The 18425-nt window shown below is 30.9% G+C and overlaps 1 protein-coding gene across 1 annotated transcript in view; it reads right to left on the bottom strand.

The window, feature by feature from the left end:
• Nucleotides 1–5053: 5053 nt before the first annotated feature.
• The window catches only part of LOC143249926 (guanine nucleotide-binding protein G(q) subunit alpha-like), a 63298-nt gene continuing 49926 nt past the window's right edge, over nt 5054–18425 (bottom strand). The window contains exons 7-8 of the mRNA XM_076500542.1: nt 16103–16210; nt 5054–10208 (exon numbers count right to left, since the gene is read on the bottom strand). Of these exons, the coding sequence (XP_076356657.1) occupies nt 10126–10208; nt 16103–16210 (191 nt within the window). The 3' untranslated portion in view covers nt 5054–10125. The remainder of the gene's footprint in view (nt 10209–16102; nt 16211–18425) is intronic.

Here is an 18425-nt window from a genome sequence, read left to right as displayed (position 1 = left end):
GTGTAATTGAGTGTAGGAGTGTAGAGGGCGTGCATGATGTTTGATTATATTTATTAATATAGGAAAAAGGTGTTCCTTCGTATTGGTTTATTTTGGGCTGAAGTTGTTGTTTGTATAAGTAAGGCTTCTTTAATTTTGTTTGTTTATGTTTGTTTCTTTATTCAGTATTTGAGTGTTTTCTATGGTTATGTTGTGGTTATTTCAATTGCAGTGTTCGAAAACGTGTAAAGATGACTTTTATGTTCTTTGAACCTGGTTTCCATTTTTCTACTTGTTTCTCCAATACAGAAGTCGTGGCAGTTATCACATTGTATTTTATAAATAATGTTGGTGTTGTGTTTGTCGGTGCAGTTTTTACATAGTATAGACCTTAGTTTCGTGCCTGGTTTTTGAATAAATTTGGTATACATAAACAAACAAACATAAACAAATGCAACTTTGCACATTTTTATTTACATAAGGTCTAAATAAAACAACATATGAATCAAGATTTACATGCATTTATATTAAAGTTATACAAAATGAACAAAAATGTTTATAAGTGAGTAGTTTCTTGAGATTTGCGACTCTAATGTAAATCACTTTCACGTGTCAGCCCCCAAATATATTCTCCCATCATGTTTTTATTATACGCTCCCAGTTCACAAAAGCAAAGTTTGAAGAGAAAAATAGGTCATTTCCATTTACTTTAGGCATAAGTAATTGGGAAATAACACTTTCTGCCCAGGAACAAGAAAAAGTAAATATTTTGTTACATAGTGTTACTATCTTATTTCAATTAACCTTACTTTCAATCAGACGAATCGTCAAACTTATAATCTAATTTTCTTGTTTACAGAGTATGACAAGTGGCAAAAAAATCAATGGGAGAAGAGTATATTAGTAATTGTTAGAATTTTCAGAGAAAGTACAAAAAATATTACGTGAATAATATTAAAACACTACATTAGTTACAGATGCAGAATGAATTTTTTTTTAATTAACTGTTTAGCCACACCATTGGTCACTCCAGAAACTGTAAGCTGACATGTTGAGAGCGCTGTGTTATACTATCTTATTTCAACTGGCAAAGAGAAAACTGTTAATAAGAAAGTTTCAGTGAAGGAACAGTCTACCTGCTGTGGCCATCGATTGTAACACTGATGACGACCTTATAACAGTCTACATGCTGTGGCCATCGATTGTAACACTGATGACGACCTCATAACTATCACGATTGAAACTTCTCCTTGATGGTCAGTTGACTGAAAAATCAGTGACTCAGAAAATGGAAAATTTGCACCCATACTAAGTGGACTCTTAAGGTGTGCGCCTGGATATTACTACTTATCTACGTGACTGCGCGCATGTGCATCCATTTATGAAATAAGCTAGCGAAAAACCACATGGGAAAGAAATGATTCCTTATTTAACATAATTCTTCTTCTTCTTTATGTGTCAAATCTGCGGCAGACATCGACGACCATGGCATGCCAGACTTCTCTGTTGTCAATCCTCCTTATCAACTTGATGTTCCTCATTGAGTTCTTGGTGACAGTTATTGAGGCTGTCGATATATTTAGTTCATTGACACCCTCTGCTTTTCCTCCCTTCTATTTTTCCACATAGCATCTGTTTCTCTATCCCATTCTTCCTACAGATGTGTCCTAGAAATTCCATTTGTCTCTTTCTTATAGTTTTCATGAGTGACCTTTTGTATCCTGCCAGTTCCATGACTTCCACATTTGTTTTTCTTTCAATCCATATTTTTAGCATCCTTCTAAGGAACCACATTTTAGCAGCTTCTTATCTCTTCTCTATCTTTGTTCAGTGTCCAGCTCTCACAGCCATATGAGAGAACAGACCATACATATGATTTCAAGGATTTAACATAATAATAATAATAAAAAGCTAGTGCGTGTTGGTAACAATGCTCTTCAAAAACAGCTTTTATTCCATGTCGCTTAGTAACAAAAGTAAATAGGTTATACTTTTATGCTAAAATCTGTTCAGATAAGCTGATAACCCAAGCGAAGCCGAGCATATTTGCTAGTCACGAAAATACATATTTAAAAAGGTACCACGTACATTTAAATAATTTATATTAGTTTCCAAAATCGCTCTCATACGATTGTAAAAACTAATGAAAATTGATATTACCATCTACAAGAAGGGCCCAAGAGGTTGAACGCACCTGCAAGATGACCTACGAAGGTCGAAACGTTGTTCTTTGCTTTACTTTAATACCCATACCAACCTTCTTTAGATACAAAGCAATACGAGATTTCCCACACTTCACTGTCTACTGACTTTTCTCAATACTAAGTGGGGTTATATCACTCAGATTATTAATAAACCTAGGCATAAGCTTAACAGCTATGAAAAACGTGTGGCTGTTAGTAGCTCAATCGTCCGATGTCCTTTCCTTTACCTTCTTTATCAAGAAATAAACACAAAAGTGGTATGCATTAGGCCTAATGTTTAAATTAGACTACAAAATTACGAGTCAGTATTTAAAGGGTTACCCGATGAATAAATGTTAATTAATAAAAACTTTTTTGGTGTTTGAACATATACAATTGCTTACTCTGCCTTAAAACAAAGAAAAATTAACGTTTATTACTCACAACTGTCTTTTATCTTTTGTACATGGTTTCCCGTCATTTTTGAAGGCCTTTTATACAAGTTATATTAATACTCAGCTTATTACTATGGTGGTTCGTTTCGTTTGCAGTCTAAATAACTCAATATTTATTTCTGTATCATTATCACTTACCCATTAAATAACACTTCAAATGGAACACCCACAACAACGTTTTGCATACTTTCTTGTTCTGGACAATAATTACCAGTTTGGCCTAAGAGAATATGCCATTTACTAACCGTACCATTATATGTCTTGTTCTTCATATTAGAGCCTTTAAAAATACCTTCTTTGTACTGACAGATATCCATGTGTCCTGACTGGAGTAATTTCCTCCCTTAATTCATGTCAATTACGAATCAAAATAAACTGTGTTTGTCGATACGCTTATCACAGACATGTTGCTTAAAGAACGAAATGTGTGACGTCATCTTGTTGGTACTCTATTGAGTAAGTTTTAGTATTGAATTGGAAGTTTAGAAACAGATTTAAACAGTAACTACGTAATGGAATATTTTAAATAAACTAACAACGAAACTACAGGGTGGGCCGTAAGGCCCTACCCATCCATATGTTATATTCAACTATGATGATGAGTTGAAGGCAGCTCTTACCGCGGCATTTAGAACAATAACCCCTGTTATGTTGAGGAAAATGTCTCACAGAACATGGCGTCGCATATTATTATGCAGCGAGAATGAGGGACAGCACACAGATACACAAGATATATGGATGGGTAAGGACTTACGGGCCACCCTGTATATAATAGAATGTACGATAAAAGATGTGGCATTAAGGAAACAGTTTTAGCGAGTTGCTTAAATAAAAGTATAGACATTATTTAAAATAATAATTAATATCAATAAATACGCTGAGAATCTGAAATTGCTTACATTAATTTCAACATGGAAGAGTTGATGTCATTAAGTGTTGAATGATCATTGAAAATGCAGGCTTCCTTTAATAAAGAATGAAAAAAAACGTTTGAAATAGTGAAACACACGTCTGAACAAAAACTTCATATTTATTTGCAGTGTTCCGGGCAAAAGCCCTTCATCAGGCACTTTAAACAGTGTCATATAGAAGAAGAAAAAAGGCTTAGATAGAATCGTTAAATGGTTAGAAAATGGATTCTGAATTACTAAGTACTGCGTGGAGCACGTTAAGAAACGTTGTGGAAGCGGTTCTTAACTTTTAAAATGGAAAACACGTACTAAAGTGACAAATAGAATTTTAGAAATTAAATGGCCACAGAAGAGTATTAAACAAATTCTATAAGTGGCAAAATATTATTTCAATAATAATTTAATTGTTCAACGATTCACAGAAGTCATTTTTCTATGCAACATGTTTTACACTGCCTGACGAGGGGTTTTGCCCGAAACGTTGCAAACAGTTTTGTTGTAGACGTATTTTACAAATTTTGAACTTCATTATTTTTACACGTCTTCCGACCTCTCAAACTTAGTTTCTTTCTTTAATAAAGAGTTCATAATCTGTGGTCTGAAGACGTGAATTTCAATATTTTCGAAAAGTATGATTGTTATTCTTACTGTAAAATTGGATACAAGTCACATTCGCTTCTAGCTGAAATTACCATGTGCTCTTATGCACGACATGGAAGGTGACATGTAGTTTTACCAATAAAGTAAGCTTTATAGTTACCACGTGTATTTATATACGACTCACGAGCCCGTAGGAATGGGTATATATAACGTCTTGGTTTTAAATATTGTTCACTAGCTGTAGTTTGTTTTTGAATTTCGCGCAAAGGTACACGAGGGTTATCTGCGTTAGCCGTCCTTAATTTAGTACTGAAAGACTAGAGAGAAGGCAGCTAGTCATCACCACCCACCGCCAACTCTTGGGTTACTCTTTTACCAACGAATAGTGGAATTGATCGTAACATTATAATGCCCCCAAGGCTGGAATGGTAAGCATGTTTGGTGTGAACGGAAGTTATGTAAACTTATGATTAAAGAAAAGTTATTTTAGAACATGAAAAGATGATTCTCTTGTATGTAAGTCGAAAAAAAAAACGCCCGTAAAAACTGTAAAACAGTGTAAAACCATAAATTTGCATGTATCTCTGCACGTACCCAATTCTTCCTGCCACCTGTATTAATGAGTTGAAATGTATATAATTATTAAACATCAACTTGATTTCCAAACACTGACAAATTTCTTAGTTTTAATTTTAAAATATGCAAAACGTGTAATGGAAATCTATAATTCGAAAATATTAATTTCAATATATTAATGTATTTTACGGTTTAAATAAGTACAAATGATATAACTAATTTCAGCCACTAAACATTTGTATATCGCTGTGATCACTAAATGAAATAAGCTAGCATACTGCCAACTCACAGCTACTCGTAATGTGTACAAGTTCAGCAAAATAAAAACATGTGAGAAACAGGAAACAGCTTCACTTCTGAACAAATGATAATTTAATACAGACTGAAGTAATTATTAACTTAAAACATGTATATAAACAGTAAGTTCTTATAAACTCTAAACCACAGGTAAGTGGGGCATTTGTTTGTTTACAAATGCAGGAAATTAATACAGACATCTACTTTACTACCTATTATTATACAGCCAAACCATTACTCATTTAAAGTTCTCATTTCATTTGATAAACATCTGGTGAGAAAACTATGAATACATTAAATATAATACAAACACATTATTTTGAAATTATGAACTTTATTTATAAATTTGAAATGAGTATTCAAAGCTTAAAGTTTTAATACAAACACATTCTATTAATTTTAGTTTGAAGGGAAATAGAACAAAATAACGATTTTAGGGTGCATCTCATTTCAAAATGATAACATGTTAAAGCATTTAGAAGTTTTCATTATTTTAAAAGTTACACTTCCTTGTACAAGGCTTTTGTGTAGCAAGAGCAAAAAAACATCTATTCTTCCTTCACTAGTAACTTATCACATTCAAATTGTGCAACACGAGTCACCTTCACGAACTGTCTAAAAATACTTCATACAAGACACCTTAACTTTACAGATTGCTCAGTTATTACAAATTCTCTACGATTGAGCTGATACTGAAATGATTATTTTACATAGCTAAGAAGAAAGGTGGAGCTTACATACAGGATTACACACAAATATAATATAATAAATGACTTGTTACTGAAATGACTATTTGGAAAACGTGAACAGTGAAGCTTGCATATGTTATTAGTTCATTAGACTAAACAATGAAAACCTTGATACGTGGTTGTTTTAAACAGAAAACATAACGGGAGTTTGCATACTTTACAAATCACCCAGATTATACACTGAACTATTATCGTAATGAACAGATACTGAAATCACCATTTTTACGTGGAAAACAGGAACTGTTCAGCTTAAAACAGAAAACAGTCCATTAGTAAGTCATTCTAAATGTGTAAATAAAGGTTCCAATGTTTGTAGACCAGAAGTTCAAAACTAAAAATATTACACAAACCCACCCTTTGTGCACACAGTGGAAGCATCAGTTTTCCTTTACATTTTAGTTTTCATTTTTGTTACACTTACAATCTCTCATTAATGAACATTTATAGTTTGAAGTTTAGAAATGTAGTAAAAGTTAAGTTCAGAACATATAATAACACCTTATTATTGTCAAGATAGTTTTCACCTTATTTTCACTGTCTATATTTCCTCTCCCTCTGACACATTCTTACACACAACAGAAAAATGAATTGTTTAAAAACAATCATATCTGAATGTAGCATTGTACGAGAATGATTTTGCATTCATAAACAGAGAAAAAGTTGAATTTTTACAAAACATATGTGGAAATTTGCAGAAGTTGTGACACCAACCTGACCATATACAAAAAACTTATATTTTCAGTCGATAACTTAGAGTAGTTTTAATATCCTTCAATTAATTTATCAATACAAGTATTCCATTAGTTGTGCGAGATTTGATATTTTATCTTTCAGAAGAGAAAATGAAGGATATAATTTGTTACACAGCTACAACTTGTCAAAACTCATCTCTTTCAAGCACTACACAGATTCAACTGCAAATTATGAAAAATAACTTATATTAAAGTACACGTAACTTATCAAATGAAATTCTCTACATAAAGACAGGTGATAATTAAAAACAAACTTATTTTATACAAATACTATTTTTCCTAAAAATAAATTTCAGTACCATAAACTTGTTATACCTTGATAGTTGCAAATGAAATACACAACAGCCAGCAAAACTACAAACACGATTTCGGCAAAGCAATTTCTAAAAAGTTACAAATTACCTGAACTCCCCCAAATATCAAGTACATAACATCACACTTCATATTTACAGCTACAGGAAACAGAAAAATGTTGCACAGCAAAAATATACTGTAAAACAATAATTTACGACACAGATTTGTAAAACAGTCATTTAAGTCTGTAACACAGTAACAACAGTAGTTTAACATAGAATACTTCGCTCATATGCAAGATTATATATATATATATATATGGGAAACTAATTAGTGGAAGTTCAATATGTTACTGATTCATATACATTCCACCTAAAGAAACCAGTAGTATCCAATTTTAATAGGTATATTTAAAGCTTAACTAGTACAGAAAAAGTTAAGATCTTTTAATTACTTTCTGTATTCATGACAAGAATGACACATCTCTGAAACTACACAAGTTTAGCAATATTCAAAAGTTACTGTAACTTGTGATTTTTTAGTATTTATTAACAATCTTACACTTCATTATAAAGTAAATTATCCTTATTGTTTACCAAAACAAAAAAATTAGTACCTGTCATCTTTTAAAACAAATTTCATATTTTAAGACATTCTATAATTGTAAATTTGTGTATTTTGTTTATTTAAAAGATTGCTATATACCTTAATATCTTAAAACCATCCACAATGTTTTTAACACTACTTGAAACAGCTTCATCCTATATTAGTTGCCTTTAAAAAGCTATTGTACAATTAGAAACAATACATAGCATGTAATCAAATCACTAAGTGACAATACAAGCTGAATTACATATATGGATATTTCATTCTCAGAAAATATAGCATAATGAAAGAATTTTTGTTAGAAAAGATAAGAAAGTTTAAAAAAATTCACCCACGACAGAGGATAGCAAAAACTTAATGTCATCTTGATCTAGAAGTGTTTAGTTTAGGATAAATTAAACAGTAACATAATAAAATTCAGTTTATACCCATTTTCCATCTAACTTTGCTCACCTTCCACCTGCACAGTTTTTGTTTAACAAATATTTATTGTACATCAGACATAAATACTTTTCTTCACACTTGTGAAAATCATACATACAAATAAAAACTGAAAACCTAAGACAGAAAATAACTCACTCCTCACTGATCCAAGCACACAAGGATACATGAAACTTGGAAATATCCAGTAAATTTGAAATTAAAGACATCAGTCAAGTACTGCGTTGTTAGAACGTTTTGTGCTCACACAGTAACCAAACTACCATTAAAAACAAACTTATAATCTAAGGAAACTACCATGAAAAGATCAGGAAAAGGACAAAAAAAGTGTACTACACGTAAACTAAGACATTCTCTCAAAGATATCAAAAGTACTATTAATAAAAACCTGAGGTATTGTGTACAAGCCATATCAATAACATGTTATTCCTTCCACATTCAAAAGGCATTTATGTTTTAGGTAAACAAAAAACTGGAAAGAAATTATTTTCCCAGGGTAGAAATACGAGTATGGAAAAATTAAATGCCAGCAAGATTAACTAGCAGGCATTAATATTACTGTTAGAATTCACTGATAAACAAAAAATTAAATTCAACAGGTCAATGGGGTCAACAAAACAAAACAATGGATAAGGATGCAATTACAGCAACTTGTGCAATAAATTTTAAAAATATAAACAAGGTCATTGTCAAAAACACACAAGAACACTGTATTTGGACAGTCATTTTAATTTTGGCCACTGACCAAACAAAATTTGGCATTTCAGGTGTTGGCTTTGTTTTTTATTTTTGAAATGATAGATGTTTACATTTTGTCCATAGAGAGTGCTGCTATTTCAAACAAATATTTGTATATACTGACAAGAATTTGGTTTTTAATTTGTTTGTATTAAACAATTACTTGATCATAAATTATTTTATATCACTGGTGTAAATCAAGTCAATAGTTAACTTAGTATTATGTTATTTATAATTACAAGAACTTTAAAAAGTAGCCAAAAACATAACAAAACCAAGTAAAATACAAGACAGAAAATGGTTATTTGACATAACTTAATTTTTACTTGGGAATACCTTTGGGTTCTTAATTTTATGCATTAAATAATATATAACAAGAAAACAGAGCAAGTTACAAGAAAATACTTATTAAACAGTCCACCGTTCCCTCTTACACATTATATTCACTGTAATATGTTGTTGTCTCAATATATTCCTGGCAATCACATCCTCTGAACCCTGTATAATATTTCATCTGCTATGTAAGTTATTTCTATGAAAAACTACCTCAAACACTCAAAACTATGAATCTGTCATAATGAGGAAGAATAATATTTGGCACTTTTGTTGATACTATTTGAATTTTTCCAGAAATAATACTGTTAAAGCAAACACTTCAAAATAATTTTGTACAACTGACTTATTTGTGTGACAATTTTTTTTAATGCATACAACAGCTTTCTCTCTGTACAAAATTAAAATATCTAACAATTCATTATTGTTGACCCTCACAAACCAAAAAATTCTTTTCTGTATATGTGAGACATATATTAAGTCTGATACCATCTTATGGTCACTGATCTGACCAGTTCTCCTTCATAAGACCAAGAAGCAGATATATTTATATACACATACACACACACACACATACACACACACAAAGATGACTAGAATCTGAAACATATCATAGTCATCCTGGTTCTCACTAGAGCTATACTGCCCGTCTTAAGAGATGTTGAACCTTTTACGTATCATGAAACTATGTTCCCAGACCTTTAAGCACCGTTGTAAAATCCTACAGTTGCAAGTGGGCGGATTCATCTTTTTCTGTTCCAACACCCAATGCAGTCATCTAAATCACACACATATACACACATGCAGTTTTTTTTTTTAAACTTTCTTTGGTAAGAAAAAAATTGGTTGTGTTGCTAATTTTGTATATCTTGTTGAAAAAACAAGGGTTGACACCTTAGGTTTTTGGAAATTCCATAGCTAGTCCTCAGCAGAATAAAGTTAAATACATTGCATTACTGCAGAAAAGAAAGCACACCTACCTAAGTGTGAAAGTTCTATCATATCATTACACATGTACACAGAACTTACACCTCAATGTTAGTCCTGTTTTACAAGAATCAGAAAAACGGAAATGTGTGCAGAATACCATGTTCGCCCACACATACTGGCATATATTTATTTATCCCTCAGTAAAACCTACATCTTAACAGAAACAGCAGTTTATAAATGCAGAATACAAGAGATAGGCCTCTTACGAGGCAGACCCTTCTTTACACCAGGTTGTACTCCTTCAGATTCAACTGTAAGATGGTGTCCTTTACGGCAGCAAACACAAACCGTATGTTTTCGGTATCTAGAAACAATTGAAAGTCAGTAGATTATTTTGCACAACAGAACGTAGAATACAGAATATTCTAGTAATTACATGAACAGTTTATAGCTGTAAACTTTAAAAACTCGTTAAAATTCAGCTGAAGTTATTAATATTTGAAAAATATTAATTCAAAAATGGGTCATTTGAAGTTCTTTTATCAAATAACTTTTGTCCATTCTTCAACTTTTAATTGTAATAAAGTATTTTCTCATACATTTAATTTGATAACAGAGAGATATGCTGAATTTCAGAGTTGTACAAACTCTATGCCTAATCAAATGTAATATCAGATAAAATACTTTTACGAGAGACAAAATAACTGTTGAAATTTCAGCATAAAATTTACATTATAAAATTTACTTTCACCTCATGCAGTACATAAAACATTAAATATTAAAACTTAAATAAAGAATTATTACAGTCAACAGGTTATCATGTGAAAAGCATTCCGTGAAATAACAGATTACAATACTTGGAAAGAGAATACTTCAACTTATCAAAGCAAGCAGAATTTTCTGATCAGTGGAAAGTGTTAGTCTTCTGTTAATGTTTTCACAAACATGAATATTACTCATAATAAAATATATCTAAACTCTTACTGGACTTAAGTGTACTGTTTAAAAGAACTGGTCATAAGAGATTTTTTCTTTCAAGTCACAGTATTACAGTGTGTTGTAACATTCTCTTATCAGACAAGGTGGAAAACAAAATCACCCTTAATAACTGTGAAGCATATCAAAACATATCTGAAATATGTAAAAAAATTCTTAGCTTTACTTTTTGTTTTAGCAAAAATGTTATATTTATCTTTATGATACATTGATATAACAAAAATGTTATATTTATCTTTATGATACATTGATATAACAAAAATGTTATATTTATCTTTATGATACATTGATATAACAAAAATGTTATATTTATCTTTATGATACATTGAAATGTTACATTACACCATCAACTGGAAAAATCAAAATCCTTGATGAAATGTATCACCAGACATTACACTTTAGTGAAAAGGTTTATTATAATTTTCAATTATAATGTCACAACTTTGATTTCATAATAAAAAGTTCTTTACCAATAAAAAATGTAACTAACAATTGATAAATATCTGACTGAAAACTGTTATACCAACGTCAGGAAACTGTAACAAGTTAAAAACCCAAATATCTGACTGAAAACTGTTATACCAACGTCAATAAACTGTAACAGGTTAAAAACACATATCTGACTGAAAACTGCTATACCAACGTCAATAAACTGTAACAAGTTAAAAACACATATCTGACTGAAAACTGTTATACCAATGTCAATAAACTGTAACAGGTTAAAAACACAAATATATGACTGAAAACTGCTATACCAACATCAATAAACTGTAACAAGTTAAAAACACAAATATCTGACTGAAAACTGTTATACCAACGTCAATAAACTGTAACAAGTTAAAAACACAAATATATAACTGAAAACTGCTATACCAACGTCAATAAACTGTAACAAGTTAAAAACACATATCTGACTGAAAACTGCTCTACCAATGTCAATAAACTGTAACAAGTTAAAAAAACAAATATCTGACTGAAAACTGCTATACCAATGTCAATAAACTGTAACAAGTTAAAAACACAAATATCTGACTGAAAACTGTTATACCAACGTCAATAAACTGTAACAAGTTAAAAACACAAATATCTGACTGAAAACTGTTATACTAACGTCAATAAACTGTAACAAGTTAAAAACACAAATATCTGACTGAAAACTGTTATACCAACGTCAATAAACTGTAACAAGTTAAAAACACAAATATCTGACTGAAAACTGTTATACCAACGTCAAGAAACTGTAACAAGTTAAAAACGCAAATATCTGACTGAAAACTGCTATACCAACATCAATAAACTATAGCAAGTTAAAAACACAAATATATATGACTGAAAACTGTAATACCAACGTCAATAAACTGTAACAAGTTAAAAACACATATCTGACTGAAAACTGCTATACCAATGTCAATAAACTGTAAAAAGTTAAAAAAACAAATATCTGACTGAAAACTGCTATACCAACGTCAATAAACTGTAACAAGTTCATAACACAAATATCTGACTGAAAACTATTATACCAACGTCAATAAACTGTAACAAGTTAATAACACAAATATCTGACTGAAAACTGTTATACTAACGTCAAGAAACTGTAACAAGTTAAAAACACATATCTGACTGAAAACTGTTATACCAACGTCAATAAACTGTAACAAGTTAATAACACAAATATCTGACTGAAAACTGTTATACTAATGTCAAGAAACTGTAACAAGTTAAAAACACAAATATCTGACTGAAAATTGCTATACCAACGTCAATAAACTGTAAGAAGTTAAAAACACATATCTGACTGAAAACTGCTATACCAACGTCAATAAACTGTAACAAGTTAAAAAAACAAATATCTGACTGAAAACTGTTATACCAATGTCAATAAACTGTAACAAGTAAAAAACACAAATATCTGACTGAAAACTGTTATACCAATGTCAATAAACTGTAACAAGTAAAAAACACAAATATCTGACTGAAAACTGCTATACCAACGTCAATAAACTGTAACAAGTAAAACACAAATATCTGACTGAAAACTGCTATACCAACCTCAATAAACTGTAACAAGTTAAAAACACAAATATCTGACTGAAAACTGTTATACCAACGTGAATAAACTGCAACAAGTTAAAAACACAAATATCTGACTGAAAACTGTTATACCAACGTCAATAAACTGCAACAAGTTAAAAACACAAATATCTGACTGAAAACTGTTATACCAACGTCAATAAACTGCAATAAGTAAAAAACACAAATATCCAACTGGAAACTGCTAACCAACATCAATAAACTGCAACAAGTAAAAAACACAAATATCTGACTGAAAACTGCTAACCAACGTCAATAAACTGCAACAAGTAAAAAACACAAATATCTGACTGAAAACTGTTAAACCAATGTCAATGAACTGTAACAAGTTAAAAACACAAATATCTGACTGAAAACTGCTATACCAACCTCAATAAATAAACTGTAACAAGTTAAATATTGTCATATAACTATACACATCATATAAGTAAAAGATATCAACCTAAATATAAACAAACTAAGAAGAGCTAACTAATACCCATACAAACAGGTTGTTATTTAAAAGAAAATTTGGGATAACAAATTAGTAAGCCAATATACACTTGCAGTGAAACAGCATGTATCAGAATTACAATTTGACATTACTTGACAGGTAAAGTGATGTCACAAAAACACTGATCACTTTCCGAGAAAGGTGTCTGATAACCATTTTAATCATAAAAATGTATCATTTTGGGAACCTGGAACTTCCAAGATGGCAATATCCTTGGCACATGGTGGCACTGGAAAACAAAGGTGAATGAATCAACAGAGCACCACAGCCACCTAAAACTCAACTTGCAACAAAACTTATCCCAGGTGTAATAAATAGTGAGGTCCCTTGTGACAGATGAAAAATCCATAAACATGGTTCAACACAATAGGGCTTCCTGTCATGCATCTATTCAACAAAACAAGCAGCTAAAGAATAAAAAGGGTCAAGTCATCTGAAACATCATAAATGGTTCTTCTGTATCCTCAGATTGTTGAAATAGTCACAGGGATATTATCTTTATAACATTTCACATGAGTTCTGGAAAACTACAGGAAGAAATGATGTATTTTATAGATGACAACTTTATAAACAAGGCTAAAACGATAGGTGGAAGTGATGTATTTCAGAGATGACAACTTTATAAACAAGGCTAAAACTATAGGAATAAGCGATGTATTTTAGAGATGGCAACTTTATGAACAAGGCTAAAACTATAGGAATAAGCGATGCATTTTAGAGATGGCAACTTTATGAACAAGGCTAAAACTATAGGTAGAAGTGATGTATTTCAGAGATGACAACTTTATAAACAAGACTAAAACTATAGGAATAAGCAATGTATTTTAGAGATGGCAACTTTATGAACAAGGCTAAAACTGTAGGAATAAGCGATGTATTTTAGGGATGGCAACTTTATGAACAAGGCTAAAACTACAGGAAGAAGCGATGTATTTTAGAGATGGCAACTTTATAAACAAGGCTAAAACTATAGGAAGAAGTGATGTATTTTAGAGGTGACAACTTTATGAACAAGGCTAAAACTATAGGAAGAATGATGTATTTTAGAGGTGACAACTTTATGAACAAGGCTAAAACTATAGGAAGAAGTGATGTATTTTAGAGATGACGACTTTATGAACAAGGCTAAAACTATAGGAAGAAGTGATGTATTTTAGAGAAGACAACTTTACGAACAAGGCTAAAACTATAGGAAGAAGTGATGTATTTTAGAGAAGACAACTTTACGAACAAGGCTAAAACTATAGGAAAAAGCGATGTATTTTAGAGATGACAACTTTATGAACAAGGCTACTGAAGTGGAAACTATACCGCAAGACTTATGAAATATTGAGCTGTAAATGGAACATTACAGTGACATGGACTCTGACAACATAACGAAGCTCCAAAATCACTTTACTGTTACACACTTGACAATCTGTAGAAACATAAAACACCATAACCTGTTATGATAATAGACTAAACCAAAATACACACAAGAAACACCTAACTACCAAAATATAAATACAAGAGACCAGGCACAACTATATACCACAACCTACACTAATCTTCACACACAATGTATGAATTGTTCAAATGGAATGTAATAATGAAAGTCACTATGTCTAATTTGAAAGAATCAAAACTGTTAACACTATTTCTGTTTATCACTACAAGTTTCCTGAAAAACTCTGATTACCTCTTTTCTCATCTAATGTTGTTAATTTTCTATGGGCAGTTTTTGTTAATTAAGTTATCAAATATGCATATAAAAGTGGCCTTACACTATATCAAACAGAAACCAGTAACTGAAACAGAAGTATTCAGTCTTTTCAAAACCTCTTGAGAAACCTTACAGAGCATTCTCCACAGAGTTCTGTTGTATCATAGAAGCAATGAATATTTCTAGACACTACATGACAGTTGTGATACTAGTTTCAAGTTACTCAGCTTCCAGAAAAATGTTTAATGTGTCAACATTTGTAGCATGCACTTGATTACTGAACTGGCATAATTGATGGTGCACGTTTCTTAAATTTTCATGTACCATTATATGAATAAACAACTTGAAGGATCCAACTTGATCAAACTGAGAAGTGGACAGGAGTATGTTAAGTATCTGAACTATTATTGGATTACTGTACTACCATGAACAAGGAGAGAGAGAAATGGTTGGCTTAACTGAGCAAGATTCTAGAGACATTTTCTTTTTATCAAATTCTCTTTCAATATGAACCTAGTTATTATCTAAAAAGAAACTCCATGTTCTCCAAACATCTCACCGACACATGGAACATTGAAATTGTTGCATTTAACTTGAGAATATGAAAACACAATTTTTATTTAAGACTAACTTTTCAGTTATTAGTATTCACTGACAAAACTAATGTGAAAAAATCTCTAAATAATTTGACTTACTAAACGACATAAGGGAAAACAAAATGTCCAGCATTACATGTCTAACCACAAACTTTTTAATGACAAACTTTAAATGTTAATACAGCAATTTTTATCAAAATCTGGCACTGAATAAGCTTTTATGGATAAAAATATTTTAGTTTTAAAAGATATTTATAGTTCGTATATGACAAGCTTTTGTTGGTAATAAACATTTTTGTATTTCAACTCATGAACAGAAAAGCATTATACAAGAAAATGAGATTAAAACTAATGCACAACCTGGAAATGTTTTGACATACCTGTGGCACAAGTGAAGTGTGAATACACCATATGATCTGGATCTGGACTTTGATCTAAGTACATCTGGAGAATGAATTCACGGGCTGCAATATGGTCCTGTTTGGGGCCTAAAACAAGAATGGAACTTACACTTATACAAGTTAGAGGATTGAAAAATCAGTTGTTAACAAATTCAGCTTGTGTTGGACTTAGAAAATAAATTTCAAATAATCTCAGTACTCCATACAATACAAGTTCTGAATAAAATAATATTTGATAATGGTATACACATAGTGTATGTCAGTTTTTTTAAGACAGTAAAGTACCAAATAGGTTTAATGTACAAAATTATTTTAACATTTATTTTATGTACCATAAGGAAAACTGTCATCATTGAAAGACTTTCCTAGGGGTATCTGTTTGGTGTTCTTTGTTTATAACTCCTAAGGGCTAAACATTTGAATGAAGTCCCAAACTAGCGTAGGTATACACTAAATAACTAACAATATTTGAGACACATCCAATCTTAACAGTGATGAAAACATAGGTAATCCTAAGAACATAATGGCACAGTACACGTACAATTATGATGTTCTAAAATCATGAAGGTATAAGAAGTCTCGATAAAAATGAAATAGAAACCTGAGAGCTTTTGGAAGTTTGCCCCTGCAGAAGAAATGCCAACCTTTCAAACTTACTCAGGTTATAGTGTTTCTATTTCTTTGTTGGCAATACATGTACAAACAAAAATAAAAAGGCATAAAAGGGCACATTATATCATAAAAATATGTTTGAAGCAACACCACTGACAGATACATATTTAGAAACATAAGCCAGTGTTCTCAAATTATCTTACATTTAACATGAGATATAAACACAGATTCTGTTCACCCCACAACTCTACACATTCATTTCTTGTATATGATATTCTTTGAGTACTTCTGTCCACAAGTTGTGGATACATTCTTTAGCTCCAGCAAGAAAAGGTTTATAATTATCTTAATTACCTTTATTCAACAAAGTAATCTCTTGTGAACATCTCATAAAAATAACAGGGCAACATTTCATCTGACATAGTCAACTTGCACATGTCAGAATTAGAAACATTATCAATATATTCATGTAATGTGGAATTAACCAAACACAAGTTTACAGTCATTTCTTTAGAATGCTGCAGTTAATGAATATAATGAGGATTAGTTATTGTAAATAAGTATTTAACTTGTACATGTCAAGACTATTGATAGTAGTAGTAGTAATGAATAAAGCAGCTAATGCAATCAACACCAGTTTTTAACTCTTTAGCTATACTTACTTCATTTTAATGTAATTAGTTCAAAATACATTTTACAATTTGTAATATATTCCAGTTCTTTTGAATTTAGAAATGTTTGTATCCATAAAACAAGTTAAAATATTCAATATTTGCCCTACCGTGCAATCACTGTGTAACAAAAGCATACAAACTATATATTTTAATGTTAAGTAACTTCATGAAACTTAGAAAGCTTTTAATACATGCAATCAGAATTTTTAAAAAGGCACTTTTATTAAATATCTGCTTGCAAATATATGGAGTCAGAGTATCACAAAGATGCTGAGTAGTCTGAGAGTAAGGTGGTTTTCGTATTAACATTAAAAATACATTTTTTTAACTCACGGCTTCAGATTGCATTTACATAACCTCAAAATTCTCGTAAATGAATAATAAAAGTTTATTTTCTGCAAAACTTTATACTTTATTTACAATATTACACAGTTTCAGTCAATTTGACAAACCTTATTATGAACACTCACAAAATAGGAAATATACCTTTTTCTTCTGAATGACTATAATATAATTATTTATCCTGAACAAATTATAACACTTTACATCTGTTTTAACTCGATTTTCATTGTTTCATTGCTCTTTAAAGTGTCGAATTAATAACCTCACAACAAAAGCTATAAATCATATACAAAATGCACGAGACACTCCTCAGCATACCTTGTGTTGTTTTTTATCCAGATAAATCTAAACTTATTGAACAAGTTTCTAACTTCAACATTTACTTTTACAATAATAAGTAAAGATATACACAGAAAACAAGATATTCAGTACTTTCACTTGGTCTTTTATGTTTTGCTGTCAGCTTCCTGACAAAATGTAACTCTAGTTTCTTGTAAATGATATTACTAGTAACCAAAATAACTGTTTCCCTGAAATATGCACTTAAAAACTAAAATAAATAACATGCACAATGCAAAATGTTCTATAACTATTATTATTTAACTGGCTTTCTAATTAAAATAATACCCTCAGCTATACGACCTGAACTCAGCAATAGCAACACTGAACCTATG

The sequence above is a fragment of the Tachypleus tridentatus genome, chromosome 4 (assembly GCF_004210375.1).
Source record: "Tachypleus tridentatus isolate NWPU-2018 chromosome 4, ASM421037v1, whole genome shotgun sequence".
NCBI lineage: Eukaryota > Metazoa > Arthropoda > Merostomata > Xiphosura > Limulidae > Tachypleus > Tachypleus tridentatus.
The sequence above is the reverse complement of the archived record's forward strand: the minus strand, read 5'-3'. Positions and strand labels throughout refer to the sequence as shown.